The 25,517-nt window shown below is 62.9% G+C and overlaps 1 protein-coding gene and 1 long non-coding RNA gene across 4 annotated transcripts; one reads left to right on the forward strand and one right to left on the reverse strand.

The window, feature by feature from the left end:
• Window positions 1-2,336: 2,336 nt before the first annotated feature.
• On the reverse strand, window positions 2,337-19,503 carry EPPK1 (epiplakin 1). 2 transcript variants are annotated; one of them, NM_001434711.1, is made up of 3 exons: window positions 19,311-19,353; window positions 6,539-13,698; window positions 2,348-4,984 (listed from the first exon to the last, which is right to left on the reverse strand). In NM_001434711.1, the coding sequence occupies exons 2-3, from the start codon at window positions 13,643-13,645 to the stop codon at window positions 3,254-3,256; spliced, it is 8,838 nt and encodes a 2,945-aa protein (NP_001421640.1). In that variant the 5' UTR covers window positions 13,646-13,698; window positions 19,311-19,353; the 3' UTR covers window positions 2,348-3,253. The 2 variants fall into 2 exon arrangements, with proteins under 2 accessions (XP_070077471.1, NP_001421640.1); XM_070221370.1 differs by having other exon boundaries at window positions 2,337-13,698; window positions 19,311-19,503.
• On the forward strand, window positions 16,184-23,227 carry LOC138915618 (uncharacterized). Of its 2 annotated transcripts, XR_011421690.1 has the most exons (3): window positions 16,184-16,384; window positions 17,205-17,297; window positions 22,433-23,227. It is a non-coding gene; the product is annotated as an uncharacterized lncRNA (long non-coding RNA). The 2 variants fall into 2 exon arrangements; XR_011421689.1 differs by having other exon boundaries at window positions 16,184-17,297.
• Window positions 23,228-25,517: the final 2,290 nt, after the last annotated feature.

Below are 25,517 nucleotides of genomic sequence, written 5' to 3' on the forward strand. Positions count from 1 at the left end.
AGCTACCGGGCGGAGGCCGAGCCCTAGCCCCATGGAGCCCCCGCCCGGCGGAGCCACGCCCCGTCCGAAGCCCTGCTTTTCCCCGACTAAGGCTCCGCCCCGAAGAGCCCCGCCTCACGCGAGGCCCCGCCCATCCCCATCAAGGCCCCGCCCCACCCGAGGCCCCCACCCCCGTCTAAGGCCCCGCCCCACCCGAGGCCCCCACATCCCGGTCTAAGGCCCCGCGCCACCCGATGCCCCTCACATGCCCATCTAAGGCCCCGCCTGGTCCCGGGCCCAAGCTTCCCCCGGCAGCGGTCGCTCTGGGCAGCGGGGAGAGGAGGTCCAGGGACCAGCCTGAGCCGAGGGACCTGGCCCCAAGCGTTTTGGCGCCGGCCTGGCGCCGGGTCCGTCGGGGCCTCTCTGGGCGCGCGGCGGCCTGTGCTGACCCGGCCATGGGACTCGGGGAACCGCCCCTGCCCGACTCTTGGAGCCCCGCGTTCTTCCCGCACCGCTTCCCCACCATGCTCCTGCGACACACACATCCCAAAACCTGGCCCCGGACCGCGGTTCCGTCTCCGGGCTTCCGCCCTACGGTGATCCCAGCGTGGAGTGGGGCCTGGGGCAGCGCGCTTCGCCCAGGGGTGCTCCCGAGGGCCTGAGGGAAGGCCTGGGACGGGCACCTGCGAGGTCAGCTCTCCTGGCGTGTCCCCCCTCCCCCAAAGGAACACGTGGGAGGTTCACTGAAGGTGACAGAAAAATACACAAGCAGGCTGACTGGTTGACTTGAATTCATGACCACAAACCTCCCAAGGGCGCACAATTCTGTTCCCTTTCACGTCCACATGCTCACCCGGGATGGCGATTTCTTTTCTCCTCTTTCTGCTGATAGCCCCCCTGGAAAGTGGAGCCATCGGGAGGGAGCCACACCCCCACTCACATGCAGCCCCCTATGCCTCCGGGAGGCCCCCCTCACCACACCCTCCAGCCACATCAGCAAGACATGCTCTAGAATTCTTGTCTAAAGTCCTCCTCTACCCCCCAACCCCCACCACCTGCCCGGGGTCTCCTCCCCCTCACATCTGCTGATCTCTCACCCCTGCTTTACTTTCTCTAGAGAGAAAAGCAGCAGTGGACACACGCGCCTGCCTCCTCCCCAACTTAAACCCTGTGAAACTGAATAAAGGAAGCCTTATTTAAAATGGAGGTGGGAGGCCACGAGGGGGAGCTCTCACCCCTCCCACCCCTCAATGGCAGACCCCAGCAGGAAGGAGTGTACCCTGCTTTTTCCAACAGGAAGAAGCCTACGTTACTACCCCAGTGGCAGGGAGACTTTCTCCTTGCCCAGCAACAGCCCAGCCAATGGAAAACGCCACAGCGCAGCCAGCCAGGAGCCATCACAACCCCAGACTGCTGCCCTCCTCCAGTGGACTTTTGCTCACCAGCACCTTCCAGCTCCCTCCTTTTTCTTGATAAAGCAATGGTCCTCTCCTGTGTTTGCCAGACTGGCCCATGATTTTACCAAAGACTGCCTGTCCTGAACTGCAATTCTTTGTTATTTCCGAATAAACCCATTTTGCGGGTAAAACAACTGGCTATTTTATTTTTAAGGTTGACACCTCCAACCCTGAACTCCCACTCCTCCATCTCCGTCCAGAGGCCTTCAGCCCCACTGCTTTCTCAGAGTAGCTCAGGACACCTCTATTTTTCCCAGCCTTTGGCATAGCTGCATCTGACCCCTTTCACCATCTCCACTGCTGCCGTCATTTTACAGCCAGCATTGCTCATGGGAACCAGTGCAGCAGCCTGCTCCCCATGCTCGGAGCTGCTACCCAGCACTAGGCGATCCTGTGAAAGTGTCACTCACCTGCTCAGAACTCTGTGTAATAAACGGGGGACCAGTGAGGCCTGGCCCTCTGTCACCTGCCCTGACTAGACTCTTCATTTAATGACTGAAGTTCTAGGCTCTTCCAGGAGCCTTTGAGCATGATTTAACTGCAGCACATGCAGACTATTCCAAGATACGGCTCTACGTCACCCCGGATTTTCAATACCTATTTTTCTTGTTTAATCTCCTGTACCTATGATGAGGATATACAGTTTTGTCGATGAACCATCAAAAATCTGAAATCAGACAAGAGAGCTTTGTTTCTACATAAACATTTCTTTGTAAATTATAAAAGCCATAGCTCCAAAAACGGGAAGATCTGCACCAAAGAGACAGAATCAGCCTGTGCCTTCGGTGAGCACAGCAGTGGGATGCACAGCCACCCAAGTGGACCCCAAATTGAGAGCCATAAGCCAGTGAACTATAGATACGAATTGAGGGGAAATGAGTTAGTCTACAAACAGGAGAATTACTCTGTAATTGAAAGGAATACATTTAATAAAAATATGAATGCAACATATTGATGTATACACTTAAGGAAGATATTCCGAGGACCAAGAGAGTTCTTCATTCTAAATTGTCAACTTTAAAATAAAATACCCAGTTATTATACTAGCAAAATGACTTTATTTGAAAATAGCAAAAGAATTACAATTCAGGACACGCAAACATTGGTGAACCACAGGCAAATCCACAGAACAAAACAGGGGAGCTTGTTTTTACAGAGAAAAAGGGAGAATGGGGACGAGTTGTCTAAAGGAAAGTCCACTGGGAGAAAGTAACAGTTCAGGGCGGCAATGGTTTCTCATTGGCTGAGCCGTGGCATTTTACCTTGCCTTAGCTTGTTGCTGGGCAAGAAGAAAATCTTCCTTCCTCTTCCTAGAGTAAAGTAGTAGGAAACATCCTGATGGGGACACAAGATTCAGTCCCTTCCTCTTTGGGGTAATCAACAGTGAGTGGTAGATATTGTGAGAATCCCAACATTAATTTTACTTGAGATTTCCATTATTAACGTTCACAAAGTGTAGCAGAGTTTATCAGGGATGCTCAGGGTCAAATTTCATGAAAAAAAAAATAGATGGAAGATTCACAAGTTAGAAAACCAGGAGTTATCATGATGAAGATGACAAAAGAGCATGCGCTTCTTTGAGGGGAAATGAGTAAACATGGGAAAAAAGTAATATGGAAAAAGGAGAATGGCAGCAGATGTATGAAAGAAGTTAGTTAGACACAAGGCAAAAAAAGGTGGAAATAAGAAAATGTTGAAATATACAGTAATATACTTTCCATCTATATATAGACTACATATAATCTACATCTGTATCTATATTCTATATCTATATATATACACAAAGAGAGGACAAAGTAACACAGGCTTCATTCATCTCAAGAGAGAGAAAGAAATAAGAGGCCCGTCTCGGGGTCAAGAGTGGCCCTCTGGAGCAGCTGCAGGTAGGTGAGGTTCTCGTGCGTGTTGGGGTCGAAGAAGCCCTTGGTGTCGTCGCTCGGGTCCGCCAGCACACGGTTCATCTCCTCGTCGAAGTAGCCGCGCTGGTAGGCCACCTCCACGGGCACGCGGTGGCTGTGCACGGGGTCGATGACGCCGCCCGTGGCGATCTGGGCCTCCAGCAGGCGGATGCCGTGGTCCCTCACGATGAGGTCCTTCTTCATGGCCTGGAAGAGGGAGATCTGCTCCCCGGTGTAGGGGTCGGTGTAGCCGGTGACGGCGCGCTCGGCCGACAGCAGCTTGTCCTGGATCTCGCCGCCCACCACGCCCGCGGCCACCGCCTCCTCCACGGACAGCCTCTGGTTGCCCACGGGGTCGATGACGAAGCCGGTGGCGGCCTGCGCCTCCAGCAGCACCAGGGCCGTGCCGGGCCGCAGGACACCCTTCCACATGGCCTGGTAGATGCTCATCTTCTCCTGCCGCCCGGGCTGGTCCTTGGCGGGCACCAGCACGCCCGCGATGCAGCTCGTGCCCTCCAGGTAGCGCTTGACCGAGTCCATCTCCGTCACCTCCTGCAGGGTCTTCGTGCCCTGGGCCAGGTCCCGCAGGGTCTCGGGGCCCAGGATCCCGGACGTGCGCAGCTCGGACGCGGACACCTGGCGCCTCAGGCCCCGGAAGGACACCTTGCTCAGCCGCTCCTCCGTCTCCTCGATGAGCTGGCTGAGGGTGGCGACCAGGGCGGGCAGGGCCAGGGCGCCGGCCGCGTGCTGGGCCAGGAGCTCGTCCCGGCGGGCCTGGCCCAGGTAGGAGGAGAAGAGGACGTCCCACACGGAGACCCGCTGTCCCCGGAACTGCCCGACGCCCACCTCCATGGTGGCGGCGCGCAGGGCCTGCTCCTGGAGGCGACGGGCGGCCTCGGCGTCGGCCTCGCCGTCACGGCGCCCCGGCGGCCCCGGCTCCCCAGGCTCGCCCGGCTCTCCCGGGCCTGCGGCGGCGTCCCCGTGCGCCTGCTCGGTCCCGTGGGCCGCCTCGGCCTCCTCGATGATGGTGGTCAGCCTGCGGGTCAGCGCGGGCAAGCCCAGCGTCCCCGAGCCGAACTGGGCCAGCAGCTGCTGCCGCGTGGCGCCGCCCACGTAGCTGGACGCCAGCACGTCCCACACGGGCACCGCCGGCCCCCGCAGACGGCCCACCTTCACCTCCATGGTGGCGGCGCGCAGCGCCCCCCGAGGGTCCGGGGGCGCCGGGCGCGGGCCCCCGTCCTCGGCCCGGGCCAGCAGCGCGGTGAGGGCGGCGCCCACCTCCTGCGCGGTCAGCGCGCCCGCCCGGTAGCTGCGCAGCAGGTCCTGCCGCCGGCTCTCGGGGACCTCCCGGTAGAAGAGGAGCTCCCAGACGGAGACGCTGTGGCCCTGGAAGACGCCCGGGCCGGGCGTGACGCGGGCGTCGCGCAGGGCGGCGCGCAGCTCCTCGCTCAGCTGGTGCACGGCGGAGCCCCGGTCGGCCAGCTGCAGCATGTAGAGCCCCGTGTCGGGGTCGCGCACGCAGCGCCGCAGCAGCTGCATGTAGGTGAGGTTCTCGTGCGTGTTGGGGTCGAAGAAGCCCTTGGTGTCGTCGCTCGGGTCCGCCAGCACACGGTTCATCTCCTCGTCGAAGTAGCCGCGCTGGTAGGCCACCTCCACGGGCACGCGGTGGCTGTGCACGGGGTCGATGACGCCGCCCGTGGCGATCTGGGCCTCCAGCAGGCGGATGCCGTGGTCCCTCACGATGAGGTCCTTCTTCATGGCCTGGAAGAGGGAGATCTGCTCCCCGGTGTAGGGGTCGGTGTAGCCGGTGACGGCGCGCTCGGCCGACAGCAGCTTGTCCTGGATCTCGCCGCCCACCACGCCCGCGGCCACCGCCTCCTCCACGGACAGCCTCTGGTTGCCCACGGGGTCGATGACGAAGCCGGTGGCGGCCTGCGCCTCCAGCAGCACCAGGGCCGTGCCGGGCCGCAGGACACCCTTCCACATGGCCTGGTAGATGCTCATCTTCTCCTGCCGCCCGGGCTGGTCCTTGGCGGGCACCAGCACGCCCGCGATGCAGCTCGTGCCCTCCAGGTAGCGCTTGACCGAGTCCATCTCCGTCACCTCCTGCAGGGTCTTCGTGCCCTGGGCCAGGTCCCGCAGGGTCTCGGGGCCCAGGATCCCGGACGTGCGCAGCTCGGACGCGGACACCTGGCGCCTCAGGCCCCGGAAGGACACCTTGCTCAGCCGCTCCTCCGTCTCCTCGATGAGCTGGCTGAGGGTGGCGACCAGGGCGGGCAGGGCCAGGGCGCCGGCCGCGTGCTGGGCCAGGAGCTCGTCCCGGCGGGCCTGGCCCAGGTAGGAGGAGAAGAGGACGTCCCACACGGAGACCCGCTGTCCCCGGAACTGCCCGACGCCCACCTCCATGGTGGCGGCGCGCAGGGCCTGCTCCTGGAGGCGACGGGCGGCCTCGGCGTCGGCCTCGCCGTCACGGCGCCCCGGCGGCCCCGGCTCCCCAGGCTCGCCCGGCTCTCCCGGGCCTGCGGCGGCGTCCCCGTGCGCCTGCTCGGTCCCGTGGGCCGCCTCGGCCTCCTCGATGATGGTGGTCAGCCTGCGGGTCAGCGCGGGCAAGCCCAGCGTCCCCGAGCCGAACTGGGCCAGCAGCTGCTGCCGCGTGGCGCCGCCCACGTAGCTGGACGCCAGCACGTCCCACACGGGCACCGCCGGCCCCCGCAGACGGCCCACCTTCACCTCCATGGTGGCGGCGCGCAGCGCCCCCCGAGGGTCCGGGGGCGCCGGGCGCGGGCCCCCGTCCTCGGCCCGGGCCAGCAGCGCGGTGAGGGCGGCGCCCACCTCCTGCGCGGTCAGCGCGCCCGCCCGGTAGCTGCGCAGCAGGTCCTGCCGCCGGCTCTCGGGGACCTCCCGGTAGAAGAGGAGCTCCCAGACGGAGACGCTGTGGCCCTGGAAGACGCCCGGGCCGGGCGTGACGCGGGCGTCGCGCAGGGCGGCGCGCAGCTCCTCGCTCAGCTGGTGCACGGCGGAGCCCCGGTCGGCCAGCTGCAGCATGTAGAGCCCCGTGTCGGGGTCGCGCACGCAGCGCCGCAGCAGCTGCATGTAGGTGAGGTTCTCGTGCGTGTTGGGGTCGAAGAAGCCCTTGGTGTCGTCGCTCGGGTCCGCCAGCACACGGTTCATCTCCTCGTCGAAGTAGCCGCGCTGGTAGGCCACCTCCACGGGCACGCGGTGGCTGTGCACGGGGTCGATGACGCCGCCCGTGGCGATCTGGGCCTCCAGCAGGCGGATGCCGTGGTCCCTCACGATGAGGTCCTTCTTCATGGCCTGGAAGAGGGAGATCTGCTCCCCGGTGTAGGGGTCGGTGTAGCCGGTGACGGCGCGCTCGGCCGACAGCAGCTTGTCCTGGATCTCGCCGCCCACCACGCCCGCGGCCACCGCCTCCTCCACGGACAGCCTCTGGTTGCCCACGGGGTCGATGACGAAGCCGGTGGCGGCCTGCGCCTCCAGCAGCACCAGGGCCGTGCCGGGCCGCAGGACACCCTTCCACATGGCCTGGTAGATGCTCATCTTCTCCTGCCGCCCGGGCTGGTCCTTGGCGGGCACCAGCACGCCCGAGATGCAGCCAGTCCCCTCCAGGTAGCGCTTTACTGCTTCGTTTTCCTCGATGTCTTCCACTCTGCCTCCTCCTTTCTCCAGTTCCTCCAGCGTCTCCTTGCTGATGATTGCCGACCGGAAGAGCTCGGCGGCTGTGATTTGTCCTCTGATCCCTCTGAACCATAGTTGTTTATTGCTCTTTTCCTTTTCGTCAATGATTTCAAATATAATTTTGACTACTTTTTCTAGTGCATGTGTTGTATCTCTTTTGTATTGACTTACTAACTCGAGTTTCTTCTCCTCTGTCACATATTCTGAGTTCAGCAGCTCCCACACTGATGGCGTCTGGCCCTTGTACCTTCCTACTGTGACCTCCACCCGCTTGGCCTCCAGGGCACTCCTTGTTGCCTCATCGATGTACTCCACGTCCTTTCTGTCTGTGAGCACCGGGAACAGAGCCCAGCCCGCCCCCTCTTCCTGGCGGCTCCTTTCCTGCAGCTCCTGATATGTCACCTTCTCTTGAGTGTTGGGATCCACAAACCTTTTATTCATGTGCTTCTGATCTGAAACGAGAGGGTACATGTCCTGGTGCAGACAGCCTCGTTTGTAGGCTGTGTCCAGCGGGAGCCGGTGGTGGTGCAGCGGGTCGATGACGCCCCCCGTGGCTACCTGCACCTCCAGCAGTCTGAGAGCCTCCTCCTGTTTCACTAACTTCCTTTTCATGGCCTGGAACAGCGAGATCGTGTCTCCCGTGGCTGGGTCCACGTAGCCTTTGGCGGCCTTCTCGGCATTCAGAAGCCTTTCCTGCAACTCTTTCCCCACCAGGCCGGCCACCACGGCCTCATCCACAGACAGCCTCTGGTGGCTGAGGGGGTCCAGCATGAACCCTGTGGCCGCCTGTGCCTCCAGCAGCTGAGTTGCAAACCCCACAGGGATGAGTCCTCTCCTGCTGGCCTCATAGAAGCTCATCACCTCCTGGGTGGCAGGTGCCGTCACCCCTGCAATGCAGCCACTGCCTTCCAGATAGGTCTTCACGTGTTCTAGCCAGCTGAGGTCCTGCCCCCCACCTTGCCTCCTGTGCAGGGTGTCCAGGGTCTTTTTATCAATGATTCCAGAATTGAATAGCTCTGCAGCTGTCACCTCCCCACCAATGGCTGCCACCTTGATGACTTGGTTTTGCTTTTCTGTTTCTTCGATTGTCGTGGTAAGGACCTCCAACAACTGCTCCAGGCTCAATTTTTGGGCTCTGTACTCCTGGACAAGCTCTCGCTTCCTTTCCTCTGTGAAATACTGGGAGGACAGCAGCTCCCAGAAGGAGACCATCTGATTAGCAAACTTCCCCACATGCATCGTCGTAGTTTTGGATTGCAGAACTTGCCTTGTGGCTTCATCAACATACATGTAGGTTTCTCCTTTTTTAACAATTTGCAGCATGTAGAGCCCCGTGTCAGGGTCGCGCACGCAGCGCTCCAGCAGCTGCAGGTAGGTGAGGTTCTCGTGCGTGTTGGGGTCGAAGAAGCCCTTGGTGTCGTCGCTCGGGTCCGCCAGCACACGGTTCATCTCCTCGTCGAAGTAGCCGCGCTGGTAGGCCACCTCCACGGGCACACGGTGGCTGTGCACGGGGTCGATGATGCCGCCCGTGGCGATCTGGGCCTCCAGCAGGCGGATGCCGTGGTCCCTCACGATGAGGTCCTTCTTCATGGCCTGGAAGAGGGAGATCTGCTCCCCGGTGTAGGGGTCGGTGTAGCCGGTGACGGCGCGCTCGGCCGACAGCAGCTTCTGGTAGGTTTCCCGGCCAAACATCCCGGCTGCAAAGGCCTCCTCCACGGTCAGCTTCTGGTTTTCCACGGGGTCAATGAGGAAGCCAGTGGCCGCCTGGGCCTCCAGCAGTACCAGGGCTGTGCCCGGCCGCAGGACGTGCCTCCTAAGGGCCTCCGAGATGCTCATCCTTTCCTTTGTGCCCTGGACAAGGACCCCGGCGATGAAGTTGCCTCCTTCCAAGAACTGCCTCACGCTGTCCATCTCTGTCACCTCTTGCACAGTCTTCCTCCCCTGATTCAGCTCGTCCAGTGTCTTCTTGTCGATCAGCTGGGACCTGAACAGGTCGCTGGCCGACACCTGCTTCCGGAGACCTCTGAAGGCAGCCCTTGAAGGCTGCCTTTCTGAGGCCTCAACCAGGGCAGTGACTGCGCTGACCACCTGCCGCAGGGCTGTGGCCCTCCCAGACTGGCAGAGCACTGCAAGCTCCCGCCGTTTTTGGATGCTGACGTACTCTGAGTGCAGCAGGTCCCAGAGCGACACGCTGAGGCCCTTGAACCTTCCCGTGCTGACGGGCACCTTCATGGCCCTCAGGGCCACCGCTGTGTGGTTGTCCACCTCGAGCGCCATGTCCTCGGGAAGTGGCAGCAGCCACAGGCCGGTGTCGGCATCCAGGACACAGCGCTCCTTGAGCTGCTGGTATGACACCCTGTCCCGCGTGCTTGGGTCGAAGAAGAACTTGCTGTCCTCGTCTGTCGTGGTCAGCGCCTGGCATGTCGGCTCGTCCAGGAGGCCAAGTCTGCAGGCTGCCACCTGGGGCAGGTGCACCCCGTGGACGGGGTCCACCACACCCCCTGTGGCCAGCTGCGCCTGCAGAAGGGGGAAGCCCTCACTCTGGGGCATGAGCCCCTTCTCCATGGCCTGCCACAGTGAGAGGGTGCCCCCCGAGTAGGGGTCCGTGTACCCAGCCACTGCTGCCTCAGCCTGCCGCAGCTGCTCACCCAGTGCCCCATCCACCAGGCCAGCCTGGACTGCACCTTCCACTGACAGTCTCTGGTTAGTCAGAGGGTCCACAAGGGAGCCAGACGCCACCTGGGCCTCCAGCAGTCTCCGCCCCAGGCCCACAGGCAGGAGGCCGTCCCTCATGGTCTGGGCGATGCTTGCCTTGGCACCTGAGGGCTGCAGTAGGACGCCCGCCACACAGCCCGTGCCCCACAGGCAGGCCTTCACCTCAGGCTGCTCAGCGACCTCAGCGGGTGACCGTGCACCCTGAGCCAGTGCCACCAGGGCCTCCTGGGTGATGACACCAGCATCCAGCAGCCAGACAGCAGGGATCTCGCCCCGAGGGCCAGGCAGCGTGACGCGGGCCTGTGCCAGGAGCTCTGCCTCCTGCACCCACCTCCTCACGGCTGCCTGCAGCTGCTGCAAGGTGGTCTTCCCCACCCTAAAGTCCTCCAAAAAGCCCCTCCGCTGCTCCTCGGTGAAGTGGCAGGAGTCCAGCAGCTCCCAGAGGGACGTGCCATCTTTAGCCCCCTCTGTGGCCTGCAGGGTCTCCCGCATCTGCTCGTCTGTGGGAACAGTGGGAGCACTTTCTGGCAGGGGCAGGAGGCGAAGGCCAGAGGCCTCGTCCCTCAGACACTGCTCCAGAAGCCCAGCGTAGCTGGTGTGTCCCCGGCCGTCTGGCGTGGGGAAGGTCTCAGAGGAGCTGGACAAGGCCATCTCCATGTCCTGATCGATGCAGCCACGCTGGGCGGCCACGGACATAGGGAGGTGGTAGTGGCCGGTGGGGTCAATCACTCCTCCTGTGGCCACCTGGGCCTCCAGGAAGCGGGTAGCCTGCTCCACAGGGACAAGGCCCTTCCTCATGGCCTGGAACAGGCACACTCGCTTCCCAGAGAAGGGGTCTCTGAAGCCGGTGATGGCATCCTCGGCCTGTCTCAGCCTGCCATACAGCTCTGGCCCCACCAGCTCCCTGCGCACGGCCTCATCCACCGACAGGGTCTCCAGACTGTGGGGGTCAATAATGGCTCCAGTGGCTGCCTGGGCCTCCAGCAGGGCCAGGGCCACTCCTGGCCCCAGCAGTTTCTGCTGCATGGCCTGGTAGAGACCGAGCCGCTGGTTGGAGGGCTGTAACAGCACGCCGCCCACGGCGCCGGAGCCACGCAAGTACCTGTGGACACCATCCATGTGGAGGAGATCCTCGGGGCTGACTGCCCCCACTAGCACCCGGTCCAGGAGCTCTTGGTCAATGATGTGGGCCTCCAGGAGCTGGTAGGCGGTAACCCGGCCCCGCAGCGCAGGCAGGGTGATGTCCGCCCACCTCCCCATCTCTCTCTCCAGCAGCTGTGCAACCTGCTCCAGTGAGACCTTGCGCAGCCGGTAGTCTTGCAGGAGCTGCCTCCTCCGGTCCTCACTGAAGCGTTCCGAGTTGATCAGCTCCCACGCAGAGACCCTCTGCCCCTGGAACCGCCCATACTTCACTGACAGCAACAGGCTCTGGAAGGCCTGCCGGGTGGCGCCGTCTACCAGTTGGGGCTTTGTGCTGCTGAGCGGCAGCAGGAAGAGCCCTGAGTCGGGGTCATGCACGCAGCGCTCCAGCAGCTGCATGTAGGTGAGGTTCTCGTGCGTGTTGGGGTCAAAGAAGCCCTTGGTGTCGTCGCTCGGGTCCGCCAGGATCAAGTTCAACGTCTGGTCGAAGTAGCCGCGCTGGTAGGCCACCTCCACGGGCACGCGGTGGCTGTGCACGGGGTCGATGATGCCGCCCGTGGCGATCTGGGCCTCCAGCAGGCGGATGCCGTGGTCCCTCACGATGAGGTCCTTCTTCATGGCCTGGAAGAGGGAGATCTGCTCCCCGGTGTAGGGGTCGGTGTAGCCGGTGACGGCGCGCTCGGCCGACAGCAGCTTGGTGAACACATCAGGCCCAATGACACCGGCCCTTAGTGCCTCTTCCACGGAGTATCTCTTGTTTTCTTTGGGGTCGATGATGAAGCCGGTGGCTGCCTGCGCCTCCAGCAGGATGAGGGCCGTGCCGGGCCTGAGCAGCCCCTTCCTGCGAGCCTCGTAGATACTGAGCCGCTCCTGGGAGTCGGGCAGCAGCAGGCCAGCAATGCAGCCAGTGCCCTGCAAGTACCTCTGCACCGAGTCCAGGCTGCCCACATCCTGGGCTGTGGTCTGTCCTCGTTCCAGCTGCTCATAGACGTGTTTGTCGATGATCTCTGCGCTCAGCAGCTCTCCCGGTGTCACGGCGACCCTCAACCCAGCAAAGGTGGTTCTGGCAGTGGCTGCAGCCTGCTCAAGGGTGGCCCTCAGTGTAGCTGCCAGCTCGTCCACCGAGAGGGTCCCTTCCTTGTGCTGCTGGGCCAGCGTCGCCCTCTGCTCCACAGGGACTGCCTCAGAGAAGAGCAGGTCCCAGAGTGACACGAGCCGGCCCTGGAACTTGCCCGTGGAGACGGTGGTCGTGGCTGCACTCAAGGCCTGCCGCGTGCTGTGCTCGATGAATGGGGGTCCCTGGGGCTCCTCTCTGAGGGCTCCCACTGAGAGGGGCAGGAAGGCCAGCCCCGTCTCTGGGTCGGTGACACAGCGGGCCAGCAGCTGCCCGTAGCTGAGACTCTCCTGTGTGCTGGGGTCCAAGAAGCCAGCAGCCTGCGAGAGACATTGTTGAGTCTCTTCGTCCAGGCAGCCGAAGCGCAGGGCGGCCTCCAGGGGCAGCCGGAGCCTGTGGGTCGGACACACTAGCCCACCTGTGGCCAGCTGGGCATCCAGGAGCCGCAGCGCCAGAGGCCTGTCCACCAGCTCCTTCTTCATGGCCTGGAAGAGGGGGATGCGGGTGCCACTAAAGGGATCATGGTACCCCATCACTGCCTGCTCTGCCACCAGGAGCTGCCTGTGGAGCTCTGGGCCGAGGAGGCCTGCCCTGACTGCCTCATCTACCGACAGCTGCCGGCCAGAGGCTGGGTCCACCAGTGTGCAGGTGGCAGCCTGGGCCTCCAGGAATGGAAGCGCGGCCCCCATTGGGAGCAGGTGCTCAGTGACGGCCTGGAAGAAGCTCTTTTTGAGGCCAGCGGGCAGCAGGACAACCCCCACCATGCTGCCGGTGCCCTGCAGGTAGCGCTGCACCTCAGCGCGTGCGCTCACGTCTGGCACTGCCAGCCTGCCCTCCCGCAGGCCCTGAGCCGTCTCCTGGTCCAGGACCCCTGCCTCCAGCAGCTCGGCCAAGCTTACTGCCCCACTCAGGGTGCAGAAAGTGGTCTTGAGGGGCAGCAGGGCCAGCCCCGTGTTGGGGGCCCGCACACACCTGCCCAGCAGCTCATGGTACGGCAGTTTCTCCAGAGTGTTGGGGTCCAGGAAGCCCAGGGCACCCGAGCCGGGCTCATGCTCTGACAGGCCACGCCATGTCTCCTGGTCCAGGAGGCCCTGCTGGCAGGCCAGCTCGGGAGCCACACGTGTGCCCTGGATGGGGTCTACCAGGCCCCCAGTGGCCAGCTGGGCCTCTAGCCAGCTCCACCCCAGTGCCCTGTCTACAACCTCCTTCCCGATGGCCTGGAAGAGGGCCAGCCTCCCACCCCCATAGGGGTCTGGATATCCAGTGACCGCACGCTCAGCAGCCAGCAGCTTCTCCTTCAGCTCCAGGCCCACCAGGCCCTGCTGCAGGGCCTCAGATACAGGGAGCAGCTGGCCCTGGGCAGGGTCCACGAGGCCCCCAGTGGCTGCCTGGGCCTCCAGCAGAGCCAGCCCAAGCCCACCAGGCAGGAGACCCTGCTTCATGGCAGTGTAGAGACTCTGGGCCTGGCCCGAGGCCTCCACATACACCCCAGCGATGCTCCTGGCCTGGGTGGACGAGGCTGCCTCAGCTGAGGGCCCCAAGGGGGTGTCAGCTCCCAGCACGGCCTTCATGGTCTTGGAGACGATGGCTGGCTTGGTGTCGTTGGTAACCAGGACATCAAGAGGAGAAGAGACGTGGCCGTTCATCGTGCCCAGCTGGTCGTGCAGAACTCTCACCCAAGGTCCACTGTGTCTGCTCCCTGCAGGGGATGGAAAAGCTCTCTTAGGGGCCCTGAGATGGCCTCTGAGAGGGAGACACGGTCAGGGGGTCAATCCTAGACCCTAGGTCTGCCTCTAGGAGCAGCTGGTCCTCCTGGGGGACAAGGATCGGCATCTACGTGGGGTCCATCCCCTACATGGGGTCCATCCCCTTGCCCCAATGGGTCCCAGGAGGGACCACATGAGCACAAGGACTCTAGGCCAGCCAGCTAGGACGTGCGGCTTTATTTCTCTTATAGGCCATCCTCTGGGCTCCATCTAAGCCCAAGATCCTCAGGCTGGCCCCCCCAGTCCTGGTGCAGGGGGCTGGGGCCCTGTGTGCTCGTGTCCCAGCTCAGCCCTGCATCCCCTGGGCTGTGGCTCCCCCCACCCTCAGCCTCAGCACCCACACCTTCCAACCAGTTGGCCCCTGCTTTGCCCCCCAAAGTGTCCACCCTCGCTCTACCATCCCTTGGGTGGTCTCCACGTGATCAAGGACACCAGCACTCCGCCTTGTCCTTCTTCCACCTCCCCCTTTCAGGTGACCTCCTTTAAACCCTCCCCCACACCTGGGCCCACTGCTCCAGAAGCCTCTGCTCTGGCCTCCACTCCCTTGGGGCTCCCCTGGGCTGCAGCCAGATGTCCGCTCTCAGAGCCCCAAGGTCTCAGGGCACAGCCCACTGTGTTCTCCTCCACCCACCCCACCCCCCAGGCCCTCTGGGCTGTGGCTTCTCAGCACCCACACCTGGCCTGGGGGGCCTGAGAGACCAAAGACAGTGCCAGCCTGCTGGTCCTGCTGAGGGCCGTGGGCAGGGCCAGGCTCCAGTCTCCCTGCCCTGCTGGCTCAAAGCCTCAGCACCCTGCACAGCTATCCTCTTAGCAGACAGCTGTGTGCCCCTGTTCTCTGAGCAGTGGTGACAGGTGCCTAACCTCTGACCCCTATGATACCCGCACACCAACCTCTTCCATCCAGGCCTGTCCCTTTCTGTGCTGGGTAAATTGTGTCCCCCAGAAGGGTATGTGTGTGTCCCAACCTCCAGTACCTATGACAGTGGCCTTATTTGGAAAAAGGGTCTTTGCAGATGAAATTAAGACGCGGTCACACTGGGTTAGGGAGGGCCCTAATCCAACAGGACCAGTGTCCTTATAGGAAGACAGAGAGACAGAGACAGGGAGAAGGCCGGTGAGGACGGAGGGAGACGAGTATGCAGCTACAAGCCTGGGACACCAAAGACGGCCGCCCAATGCCGCAAGCATCGATTTCAGATCCTGGCCTCTCCAACTGCAAGAGAACGAGTTTCTGCTGTTTTAAGCTGCCCAGGTTGGCATAATTGTTGGAACAGCCTCAAAACGACGGGGCCTCCCTCCCTCTTCCCCGCGAATGGGTTCACTTCTCATTTCCTGGGAACCACACCCGCGGTCCCCGCCCTGGTCCACACCCTCATTCCTGCCGGCACTGTCCGGCTGCTCAGGAGCCCGTCCATGCCTGTCCTTGCCTCCCGACCAGCACCCCAAAGCCCACTCCTCAAACTCCTGCAGCCCACACAGGGTCTCAGGAGAAGCCTCAGCCCCCTTGTCCGCCCCTCACCCCCACTCCATGGCTCTTGCTGAGATGACCTCCAACTCCACTGCCAAACCCAACACATGCATTTAGGATCTGACGGTCCCCAACCTTCGGCTTGTGGGGCGTGGGGCCCCTTCTCTGTGGCTTTGCTCCATCTCCGTTTACTCATTAAATCGGAGAGCTCTTTGTGACTGTCCTCAGCCCCCAAAATTGGCAGCTTGAGCCCAGCCTGTCCTAGAATCCAGCACCACGTGTCCAGCTGCCTCCTGGACCCCTGTGCCCGGCTGTCTGACCAGTGCACACCCCCACAGCCACTCACGCTCCGTGACTAGCTCTCCCCAGTCCACTTGGCAGAGTCTGAACCCTGAGCCGCCCCCAATTCTCTCCCCACAGCTGGCCCCCGAGGGGTACTCCCCGACACCAGCCCAGCTCGCGTCCATATCCCTGGCCTCCACAGCACCCCTTGGCCTCACAGCTCGTGAGCACCCTCTGTGTCGCTCAAGGCCGCCCTCCCTGTGGTCCTCCAGCCCCCAGAGCAGGGTGAGGTCAGCAAGTGAACGTGGGGGATGGGAGACTGAGACCTCCAGGGAAGACCTTCTCCGTGGTCAGGGCTGTGCAGGGGGCAGCATGGCTGAGACCAGTGCAAAGTCCCCTGCTGTCAGCAGAAATAAGCCAGGGCTTTGACATCACACAGACCCGGTGGGACTGCCCAGACCCCATCAGGGACTGCAGGACTCAGCCCCCCCAGGGAAGGCCTGTCCCAGGCAGGCAGACGGCTCCAACTGTGGCTCCCTTGGGAATCAGCTCAACCAAGATCACTCCCTTCTAGGCAGCACAGGCTCGGTGCTTCGACTGGACTTGGGGCATCACAGCCCATGGGGCTGCCTGCTGAGACCACATGGAGCCCACCCTCCCCAGCGAGATCCTGCTCCCTCCCTCCCCTTGCACAGATGCAGTGCCTGTGCCCTCGGAGATGCCCTGCAGCTGATCTGCTGCTCAGAATCACAGACGGTTGGTGCCAGGACCAAGCAGACACCGAGGCGGGGCTTTGGAGGGGCCCGCCGCCACCCGGCTGGCCGTGAGAGCTGGGCTCCAGGAAGCACCACGATTGCAGCTTTCCCGAGGTGAGCAGGCCAGTGAGTGGGTGTGCTCGGGGCGCAGTACCAGGCGTCTAAGATGGGGACGAGTGCACAGGATGGTGGAATAGTGGGGCGTTGCTAAGCAGTCAGCCTTTGGAAAACACCACAAAAGGCTGCAAATGACCAGCTGGACAGCAGAAGCCCATGTGGACGCCTGGGGCCTTGTGGTGACCAGTGGAGAGGCTCTGGTCCCTGCAGGGCAGGGCAGGCTGAGGTAGCTCCGTTGTACGAGGGCCTCAAAGGCACCAGCAAAGCACCAGCTCACAGGTGGCCCCATTCCCCAGGAGGGGTTACTGCCCCAAAAACGTCCTGTCCCAGCAGGTGGACCACAGGGTCCAGGAACCAAGGGGTGGGAGCAGGTGTGATCTCCTACTGTCCCCCCAGTGACCCACTGGGAGTTTGGGTTCCTCGTCCCACAGGTCTGGGGTCCGTGGGTTTAGATGTCCTGGTCCCAGACGAGGACCGCTTCTGCCACAGTCCCACTGAGCTGAAGGCCACAGCTGCAACCAGGGCACTCTGGCTCCCTGTGTCCAGGACCAAGAGGCCTAAAGAGGAGTGACCTGCCCAGCAGGGGAGCTGACCTGACTACCAGGAGGAGCGGGGCCTGCAGCGGGGTGGGGGCCCATGTGGCTCCTCCTCTGCCCGGTTAGGCCAGTTCTGGCAGCAGACGAGAGCAGCGGGGGCGAGGGGAGTGGGGAGCGGGTCCCGGAAAGGAGCCCCTGAGTGCCCGGTGTGGCCCTGAGACCCGCTGCAGCGGCAGGGACTGGGGTCTGTCCTGCTCGCCTTCTCCTTCGTGTTTCCCTAGGAAGAGAGGCCCATGGGCACCCTTGGAGCAGCGTTCCAGGGCGCGGTGTGACCTCAGTGGATGCAGCGTTCTCTGACCTCCTTCTAGGAGTAGGTGAGACTGCATACAGGCCAGCTTGTCCCTCTGTCTGTCTGCTTCCTCTCTTCCCTTCCACATGGGTCATCCTGAGGCCACTCCCTGATCCTCTGTCAGACTCTGCTGCTGGGCCCCGATCTGAACTCACGCTTTGCTGCCCACCTGCACCAGTGAGCGGTGCGTTTCCTGGCTAAAGTGTGCCTGGCTCCAGGACCACCTTCACAGAGTCTGTGAGTCTGAGGGAGATGCGCAGGGCCAGCACCCAGCACTGCCCCGGTCTCGGCAGAAGCGCCAGGGAACAGGGCTACCAGGGTAGTTAGAACAGTGCGCCTGTCCCCTGGCAGGAGACGAGGGTGGGAGGGGAGAGAAGATGTACCTCACAGCCCAGCAAAGGGGGGAGGGGCATTCTGGGCCATGGTAGGGGCAGGAGCGGCAAGGTGGGCATGGCCATGGGTGGCTCCCTGCCTGGACGTGGGCAGCCAGCCCAGAGCCCAGACAGGCTGTGCTGCAGCAGGGAGGGGCAGCTGGACAGGAAATCCAGGGGGGCCAATACAAACTCTGTGAGCAGGAGGCTCCAGCGCCCTGCAAGGAGGGGGGCCTGAGGGACATGAGAGCAGGGAGTGGGGGGCCTAGGGCCCCATGCAGCTGCGGCTGCAGGACCACACCCCATTCAGTCAGCAGTGACCTTGGGCCTGGGATGAGTCTCCGTGGGCCCTGCCCAGGCGGGACCTGAGGAAGGTCCTGGGACTGGGCGCCCTGAGTCTGTGGGGACCTTGGGAAGGCAGATGGACAGAGGGGTCTGGAGCTTGGGAGAGACAGACCAGGGCATGTGACGGGTGTCCAGGGCCTGGGGAGCAGAAGAGGGAGCAGTTTCAAGGGTGGGAGACCCAGGCAAGCCCAAGGTCACAGAAGCCAAAAGATCACTGTCCCAGAGAGCTGGCCACCAACAGAAGTGGTATGGTGTGTGACCACAGAGGCTGGTGGCCTCAGGTCTGGCAGAGAGACAGCAAAAGGAATCGGAGAAGAGAGGAGGGCCACTCCTGTGGTTTCCCTGGAGTAGCCCTATCTCAGGTGGCCCCCAGGCGACAAGTGGGGGAAAGGCAATTCCTGAGGACAGTGGGCCTCACCTGTCACCACTTGAAGGACAGCACCCCTACTCCAGCCAGGGAAAGGGTGGGGGCAGGGAGCTGGCTGGGTGTGCACCTGAGACAGATCAGAACAAAGCCAGGTGGCCAGGCTGCCTCAGGCCCACACAGGGAGGTGGCAACCTTGGCCCATGTCCCCTGTGGGCAGCTGCCTAAGATCCCATCCACTTGCCGGGGCAGAGATCAAGGCTGAAAGAAGTCCCCTGATGGGCTGGTAGAGTTCCAGGTCCACGGGGGGCGTTGGGGACACAATGGGCAGTGCCACTCCTGCCTCTGCTTCCCAAGGGTCTTGAGATGACCCCTGGTGGGCGTCCCTGTGCCTGCCCACCCCCCAGCAGCAGGTAGCCCCTCAGTGGGTTAGCACTGGCCTCCCTCAGCCCAGCAGCAGCCAGGAACCGCGCTGGCCCGTTTGCCCGCTCAATTTGTCAGCCTAATTGCCTCGCGCAGGAGCGCCTGGGCCTACCCCAGCCGCACCTGCCCCCTGTCCTGCAGGGGGACAAGGAGGGACCTGGCCTGCAGGGGCCGCCCAGAGCGCCGCCCGTCCAGCCAGGAGCCGCGGGCGGGCGAGACCCACGCCCCGCGGGCCGCATCTCCCACGCTCAAGCCTGGAACCTCAGCCTTCCCACCCGCGCCCCGGGCTCGGTGCGACTGCCGGGACGCCCCCCACCAGGGTTGGTGCAGAGGGGACCGGGCCGCAGCGCTCCGCTCCGGCCGGAGCTCAGACTGCGCGGGGTGGGGACACGGCCGAGCCGGAGCCCCGAGCTCCGGGCCACCCCGCGGGCGAGCGGCGCGCCCACCCCAGCCCAGCCCAGCCCAGCCCAGCGCCCGCGCAGGCGGTTCGGTTTCGTTTGGTGGCGCCCCGCCCTGGCGCGGTCGGGTATCCCACCTGCCCGCACGGCGCCCCGGGCTCTGCACGCAGTCGCTCTGCTCGCTCCACGGCACAGGAGCAGCGGCGCCCGGATTTAAACCCGCTCAGGCCCCTCCCCGCGGCGGCCCGGCCCCTGTCTGGGGGCGGCGGCCGGGTGGGGCGCCCCGAGGCCGGGTGGGGCGAGCAGGTACTGGGAACCCGCGCGGGGCTGGTCTGACGCCCCACGCGCCCCATTTGGCCGGCCGGCGGTCTGTGAGCGCCCCTAGGCGAGGAGGGGCCCCTGAGGTGGGTAGGGCGGCTGCCGGGGAGCAAGGTTCTCTCCCTCCTACTCCTGCCCCTTCCGACCCTCCCCAGAGTCACCGCGAAGGAATGCGGGGCGGGCGCAGGGAGCAGGGAGGGGGTGCGTCCCGAGCCCGCCCAGACGGCGTTTGAATGGCGTTTGCAAGGGAAATGACGACCCTGCCGGCTCACGGGGTTTCCCGTTCCAAATTGCGACTTTATTGCCGGATTGCAGGGCCGGAGCGCCGGTGCAGGCGCGGGCCGCGCCGACCCGACCCCGCTTCCCCTGAAGTTGGCTGTCTGCAAGGCCTTGCTCACTTCCCCGGGGCCGGTTCCCTCCGCTGCTGCTTAGTTCCAGGTGGACTGAGCCAGGGTGTCCTCAGGGGTTCCCCTCCGTATGCCCCTCTTCGGCTTTGACCTTGGAAGAGCTAGGGTCTCTGAGTCCCCAGCAGACTCCCAGTCCTGCCTGGAAAGGATGGCCAGACCTCACCCCGCCAGTCCATGTCCTCCACCTGGGCTCAGAGGAGGTCCTCATCTCAGCTGCGCACCCTAGCACCCACCTTCCAGGGCATGGGGCTGCTGGAGGCGCTGGGGATGGAAGCCCAGAGCCTCTGGGCACCACCCTGGGGCCCGCCCTCTGGGGGACACAGTCCAGGACAGTAACCTCTCATAGATCTTTTGGCTAGTCCTCCCTTGGCTGCCCAGAGACCCCGGATGGACAGAGACAGAGAAGGTACCCACCACCCTGCCAGGGCAGGGCCCAAGGCTTCTCCTCTTCTGTCCTCCAGTCTCGGCCCTGAGGGCTCAGTCTGCCCCTCTCCCAGCCCCCACCTCTGCCCAGGTCATTCTTGACCAGATACTCATCCAGGGCCACCCAGCCACCTCCAACATGCATCATGAGGGCCCCTCAGGACATTCGCACAGGCACAGGGAGTGGGGGTCCGGGCTTCCAGGGTGGAGGGTGCTGGGGTCAGTTCCCATGGCTCTGCACTCAGCCCTGCCCACCAGGCCCATGCTCACACCTGCTCCCTGGGGCTCCTGGACCCTGGGCTGGCTTCTGGCCACCTGTGCACTTGTCCCCATCCATGTCCCCCACACTGGCCATGCTGTGTGGCTGCAGCTGGCCGCTGGAGAGCCCTGACCCAACAGAGTAGCGGGCTCTGGCGCAGGCCCACCTCCCTGCAGAGTGTGCCAGGCCAACGGCTCCCATACCCAGTCCTGCTCAGTGGACACCAGGACACTGTCCATGACGTCCTGCTGGGAAGCATTGCCGTGCTGGCCATGGCTTGTGGCCCTGAGCTGCTTCTTCCTGTGGCCAAGCCATGGCAGGCAGCATTGCTGCCAGGCCATGACATCTAGGTGTGTGCCAGCCTCTCGCTGTGGGAAGGAGGTGTGAGGCTGGCCGGGCCTGGGTCTCTCTGATGTGCCCAGGGGTGGGCGGTGTGCCCACCTGCTCCTCACCTGAAGGTGTGGGCAGGCTGCAAGCAGCTGGCCCTGCCCCGGGTGCACCTGCTGGTCCTTGTCCCACCGGCTCCTCTTCTTGCAGCTCCAGCTAGCTCCCTGTGGTAGCCTCCAGCTCAGCTCTCTAGGACTACCACCCCACCCCGGTGGGGGGGCAAGCCTGGGCGACTGTCCTACTGTCCAGGTTCCCAGGTTGTCCTTGGTCAGGGCCCCTCAGAGCCAGCGCCTCCCCTGGGTCACTTCCTCCAGTCCACTGCTTCAGCCCAGCAGCTCCCAGAGCCACAGGCAGCTCCTCCAGCCCCCAGGCCTGGGCCTGTACCACCTACACAGCAGGGTGGCCTCAGGGAATTTGGGGAGGTGGGGGGTGTCAGGAGGCCAGCAAGGTGAGCCTCCTATGCCCAGTCCTGCCCACTGCTCTACCTGTCGCCACTGCTTCCTGGACCTCATGTGCTCTGCCCAAGCTGCCCACCAGGCACTCAGAGCCCCTCAGGCGCTGTGCCCAGCCCTGCAGGCCATGCCGCTCACCCCAGAGCACCCCATGGGTCAGAGGGCATGGCCCAAGAGGGGGTCCCAGGGCACCCAAGAGCAGTGTTACCATGATGAGCACAGCCTGGTCCAGGAAGTCACTGTGTAGGCCACAGTTCATGGCCATAGGTCCCCCCCCCGGGTCCCTTGGGGCTCGTCCTGCCTCAGCCTGTGGGGTGATGCAAGTGGCTCCTCCACAAGGCGGCCCATGGTGAGCATCACCGTCTCCCCCAGGACGCCCGGCCTGCAGCAGAGGTGGGCAGGATGCAGGGCCGGGTGAGAATGAGGCAGGCACAGAGCAGAGCTGCAGGCTGACCTTTCCATCAGAGGGCTGGGCGCTGCAGCCCAGCAGCCCAGCGGCTCCAGCAGCAGGCCCTGGTGGCAGATGCCCTCACAGGAGGCCCCTCCTTGCTGGGCCAGTCACTCCATGGCAAAGACACCGACAGGGGCTGTTCTGCACATGGCTCCCATGGGAACCCCTGCCATCAGAGGAGCCTCATAATGTGCCCGCCTCTAAGGGGCCCAGCTACCTCTGTCCCCCGTGGTACCCCCATATCCTGAGCCCTTCCCCTGTGCCTGGCGCTGCTCCCGCCATCAGCAAAGAGGCGTGACACAGGCTGGCCTAGGCAGCACAGCAGGAGGGCTGAGCCGTGGCCTGGCCTCAGGGCATGGTCAGTGGGGAGCACAGTCCCGGCCCTGCTGGCCCTACTACGCTGGATGCTCAGGGTTGGGGTTGGGAAAGGCCAGCGGGACCAGCAGGGGTTACTCCCTGGTATGGGTTAAATTGTGTCACCCCGCTAATTCGTATGTTGAAGTCCTAACCCCTGAGCCCCTCAGGATGTGACCTGTGCCCTTCCTTTGGAATGTCGTTGCAGGTGAAATTAGTCAGGATGAGGTCTACTGAAGTAGGGTGGACCCCAACAAGTGTCCTTGTTAAAAGGGGAGATTAGGACACAGACACACACAGAGGGAGGACAATGTGAAGACACAGAAAGAAGACACTGTCTGGGGCCGCCCCATGGCCAAGTGGTTAAGTCCGTGTGCTCCGCTTCTGCGGCCCAGGGTTTCGCTGGTTTGGATCCTGGGCGCGGACATGGCACCGCTCATCAGGCCACGCTGAGGCAGCATCCCACATGCCACAACTAGAAGGACCTACAACTAGAATATAGAACTGTGTACTGGGGGGCTTCAGGGAAAAGAAGAAGAAGAAAAACAGAGAGATTGGCAACAGATGTTAGCTCAGGTGCCAATCTTAGGAAAAAAAGAAAGAAGCAGACGCTCTCTACAAGCCTGGAGCAAACCCTCCCCTCACAGCCTAGAAAGGAACCAACCCTGCCGACACCTCGACCTGGGGCTTCCAGCCTCCAGGACTGAGAGGCAACTCTCCTCTGTTGTCTAAGCCGCCGGGCTGCGGTGCTCGGCCACGCAGCCTGTGCAAACTAAGTCCCCAAGTCTGAGGACCAGACCTGGCAGAGCACGTGAGAAGGGGATCTGGGACTTCAGAGCAGAGGGAAAACCTCGCAGCTGCCTCCTGCAAGCCCCAGCTTCTCCCATGTTCCAGGAGGAGGAGGCGGAGGAGGGGAAGGCAGAGCCAGGGCAGAGCGCACTCTTGACTCCCAGGCCGGGCCTCAAGGTTACATTAAACTAGGAGAGACACCCAATCTGTACTTTAGAATTATATTTCTTTCTTTTTTTTTTTTTTTAAGATTTCATTTTTCCTTTTTCTCCCCAAAGCCCCCCAGTACACAGTTGTGTATTTTTTTTTTAGTTATGGGTCCTCCTAGTTGTGGCATGTGGGACGCAGCCTCAGCATGGCTTGATCAGTGGTGCCATGTCTGCTCCCAGGATCTGAACCGGTGAAACCCTGGGCCCCTGAAGCGGAGCACACGGACTTAACCACTTGGCCACAGGGCTGGCCCCCTAGAATTAAATTTATTTATGTCTTGCTCCAAATATTTATTTTCTTTCCAGTTACTGCATAAATGGAAGCCATAAATAGAAACGCTGGGGTCTTCATTGGGAGCTCTGCTTGATAGAAAAGATGGCCGCTGGTGTGCCCAGATACCTCGGCCCTCGCTGTCCCCACCGCAGTACTGTTTAGAGGTTGGGCAGTGCTGTCTCCAGAGATAGCGTCCTTGGTTGACTAGACCCACCTCTGGGGCCTGGCAGCCAGGACCTGCCTGTACCTCTGGTCCCGACTCTGCTGGGAGAGCAGAGTGGCCTTGTCATGGAGACTTGAGGTTATTGGAGGGATGGGAGCCAAGTCCAGAAATTGCCACAGAAATCCTCTGGTCAGCCCTGCCTGCCCCAGCTTCCCTTCCTCCTTGCTGCACCCCCTTCACCCCCCAAGAGGGTCGGTCTCCAGAGGTCCCACTTACCAGCAGACAGGGCCCAGCCCCAGAGCTCCCAAGTTGTCCAGCTTCCCTGTGGTCACGCCTCTCCTCCCACAGGACTCTGGGGCAGGCTGTTCCCCATCCCTCCATCTTCCAAGGCACCTTCAGGGCTTGGGCCAAGCTGCCCTTGGGCTGCAGCCCCTCCTTGCTGGCCACCAGCTCCACCAGGCGCTACCAGATCTGCTCAGCTGGCCTGTAGGTGGTCTTCAGCCCAGAATCCTTCTCCTGAGCCTCTGACCAGCGACCCCCCAGAGGGTTCACTGCTGCCTGGAACACAGCTGGGGAGAGAGGACCACCCTGAGAACTCAACCTTGGGCACAAAGCCCTGCCCCCACCCCACCTGGCTTCCTGTGCACCTGGGGCACCCAAGCCCACCTCCGGGGCCTGGCCACGCATCGTCTTTGCGGCAACCCCTGCAGGCCCTGGGGCACCTGGTGGGAGGTATGGTTCCTGAATGGATGCTGTATGTGCCACCACCTGGCCAGGGGTCTCTGCCTGCTGCACCAGCTGCTCCAGCCGCTCTGCTAGCGGCACCAGCTGGGCACTTAGCTCGGGGAGGAGAGCAGCGTCTTCCCAGGCAGCCCTGGCCTGGGGACAGAAAACCCTCTGCTCCCACCCCAGCCATCCCCACTCCATGGCCAGAGAGGATGGGGCAGGTTGGAGACCCCCTCCTTCAGCCCACCAGCCCCTGCCCAGCTCTCCTGGCCCAGCCTGGGGCAGACCAAGGTGGGCGCAAACACTTCTCTTCACTACAGAACCCTTGCTATTCAGAGTCTGCCCCTCTAGTCCCAGCTGGGCCGCAGGGCTTACTGGGGGGAGGGCTCAGGGGACCCTGTTCCCAGGTCATGCAGCAGCTTCTGCCGGGCATAGGCAGCACTGTTCCTGGTCAGCCACCCCTGCTCGTGGAGCTGCTTCAGCTGCCCCCTCACCAGCTGAGCTTTGCCCTCTGCAGCCAGTGCCAGAGGGAAGGAGCTGGGGTCAAGGACGTGGGCACCAGGAGGGACCTTGGACTTGTGGGCTGGGACCTCAGCAGCAGGTTGATGGCCCAAGGCAGAGGTAGGAGGGACTAGAGAGGCTTTTCTGGAGGGTCCCAAACTATGAGCATTAAGGTTGTCTTGGGGGCAGCCCCGTGGCTGAGTGGTTAAGTTCACACACTTCACTTCAGTGGCCTGGGGTTCACCGGTTCGGATCCTGGGTGTGGACCTACACACAGGTCATTAAGCCATGCTGAGGCAGCGTCCCACATAGCAGAAGTAGAACGACCTACGACTAAGATATACAACTACGAACTGGGGCTTTAGGGAGGGGGAAAAAAAAAAGACACCTTGGCTGACTGGTCAGGCTGTGGGGCCACCTGCCTGTCCCATCTACTCCTTATCCTCGGGCAGCTCTGCCAGCCTCTGGGCAGCCTCCAGAGTCGTCTCCAGGCCCTCAGCCCAGGCCACAGCCTCCTTGCACACACCCTGTGAACACATGGCCACTGAGCCCTGCACCAGGCCCTGGCCCCTGTCCTGGGCCCTGGGCTGTACCTACAGACACTGCCCAGCCCCCTCACGGCCCTCAGGAC

The sequence above is a fragment of the Equus caballus genome, chromosome 9 (assembly GCF_041296265.1).
Source record: "Equus caballus isolate H_3958 breed thoroughbred chromosome 9, TB-T2T, whole genome shotgun sequence".
Classification (NCBI taxonomy): Eukaryota; Metazoa; Chordata; class Mammalia; order Perissodactyla; family Equidae; genus Equus; species Equus caballus.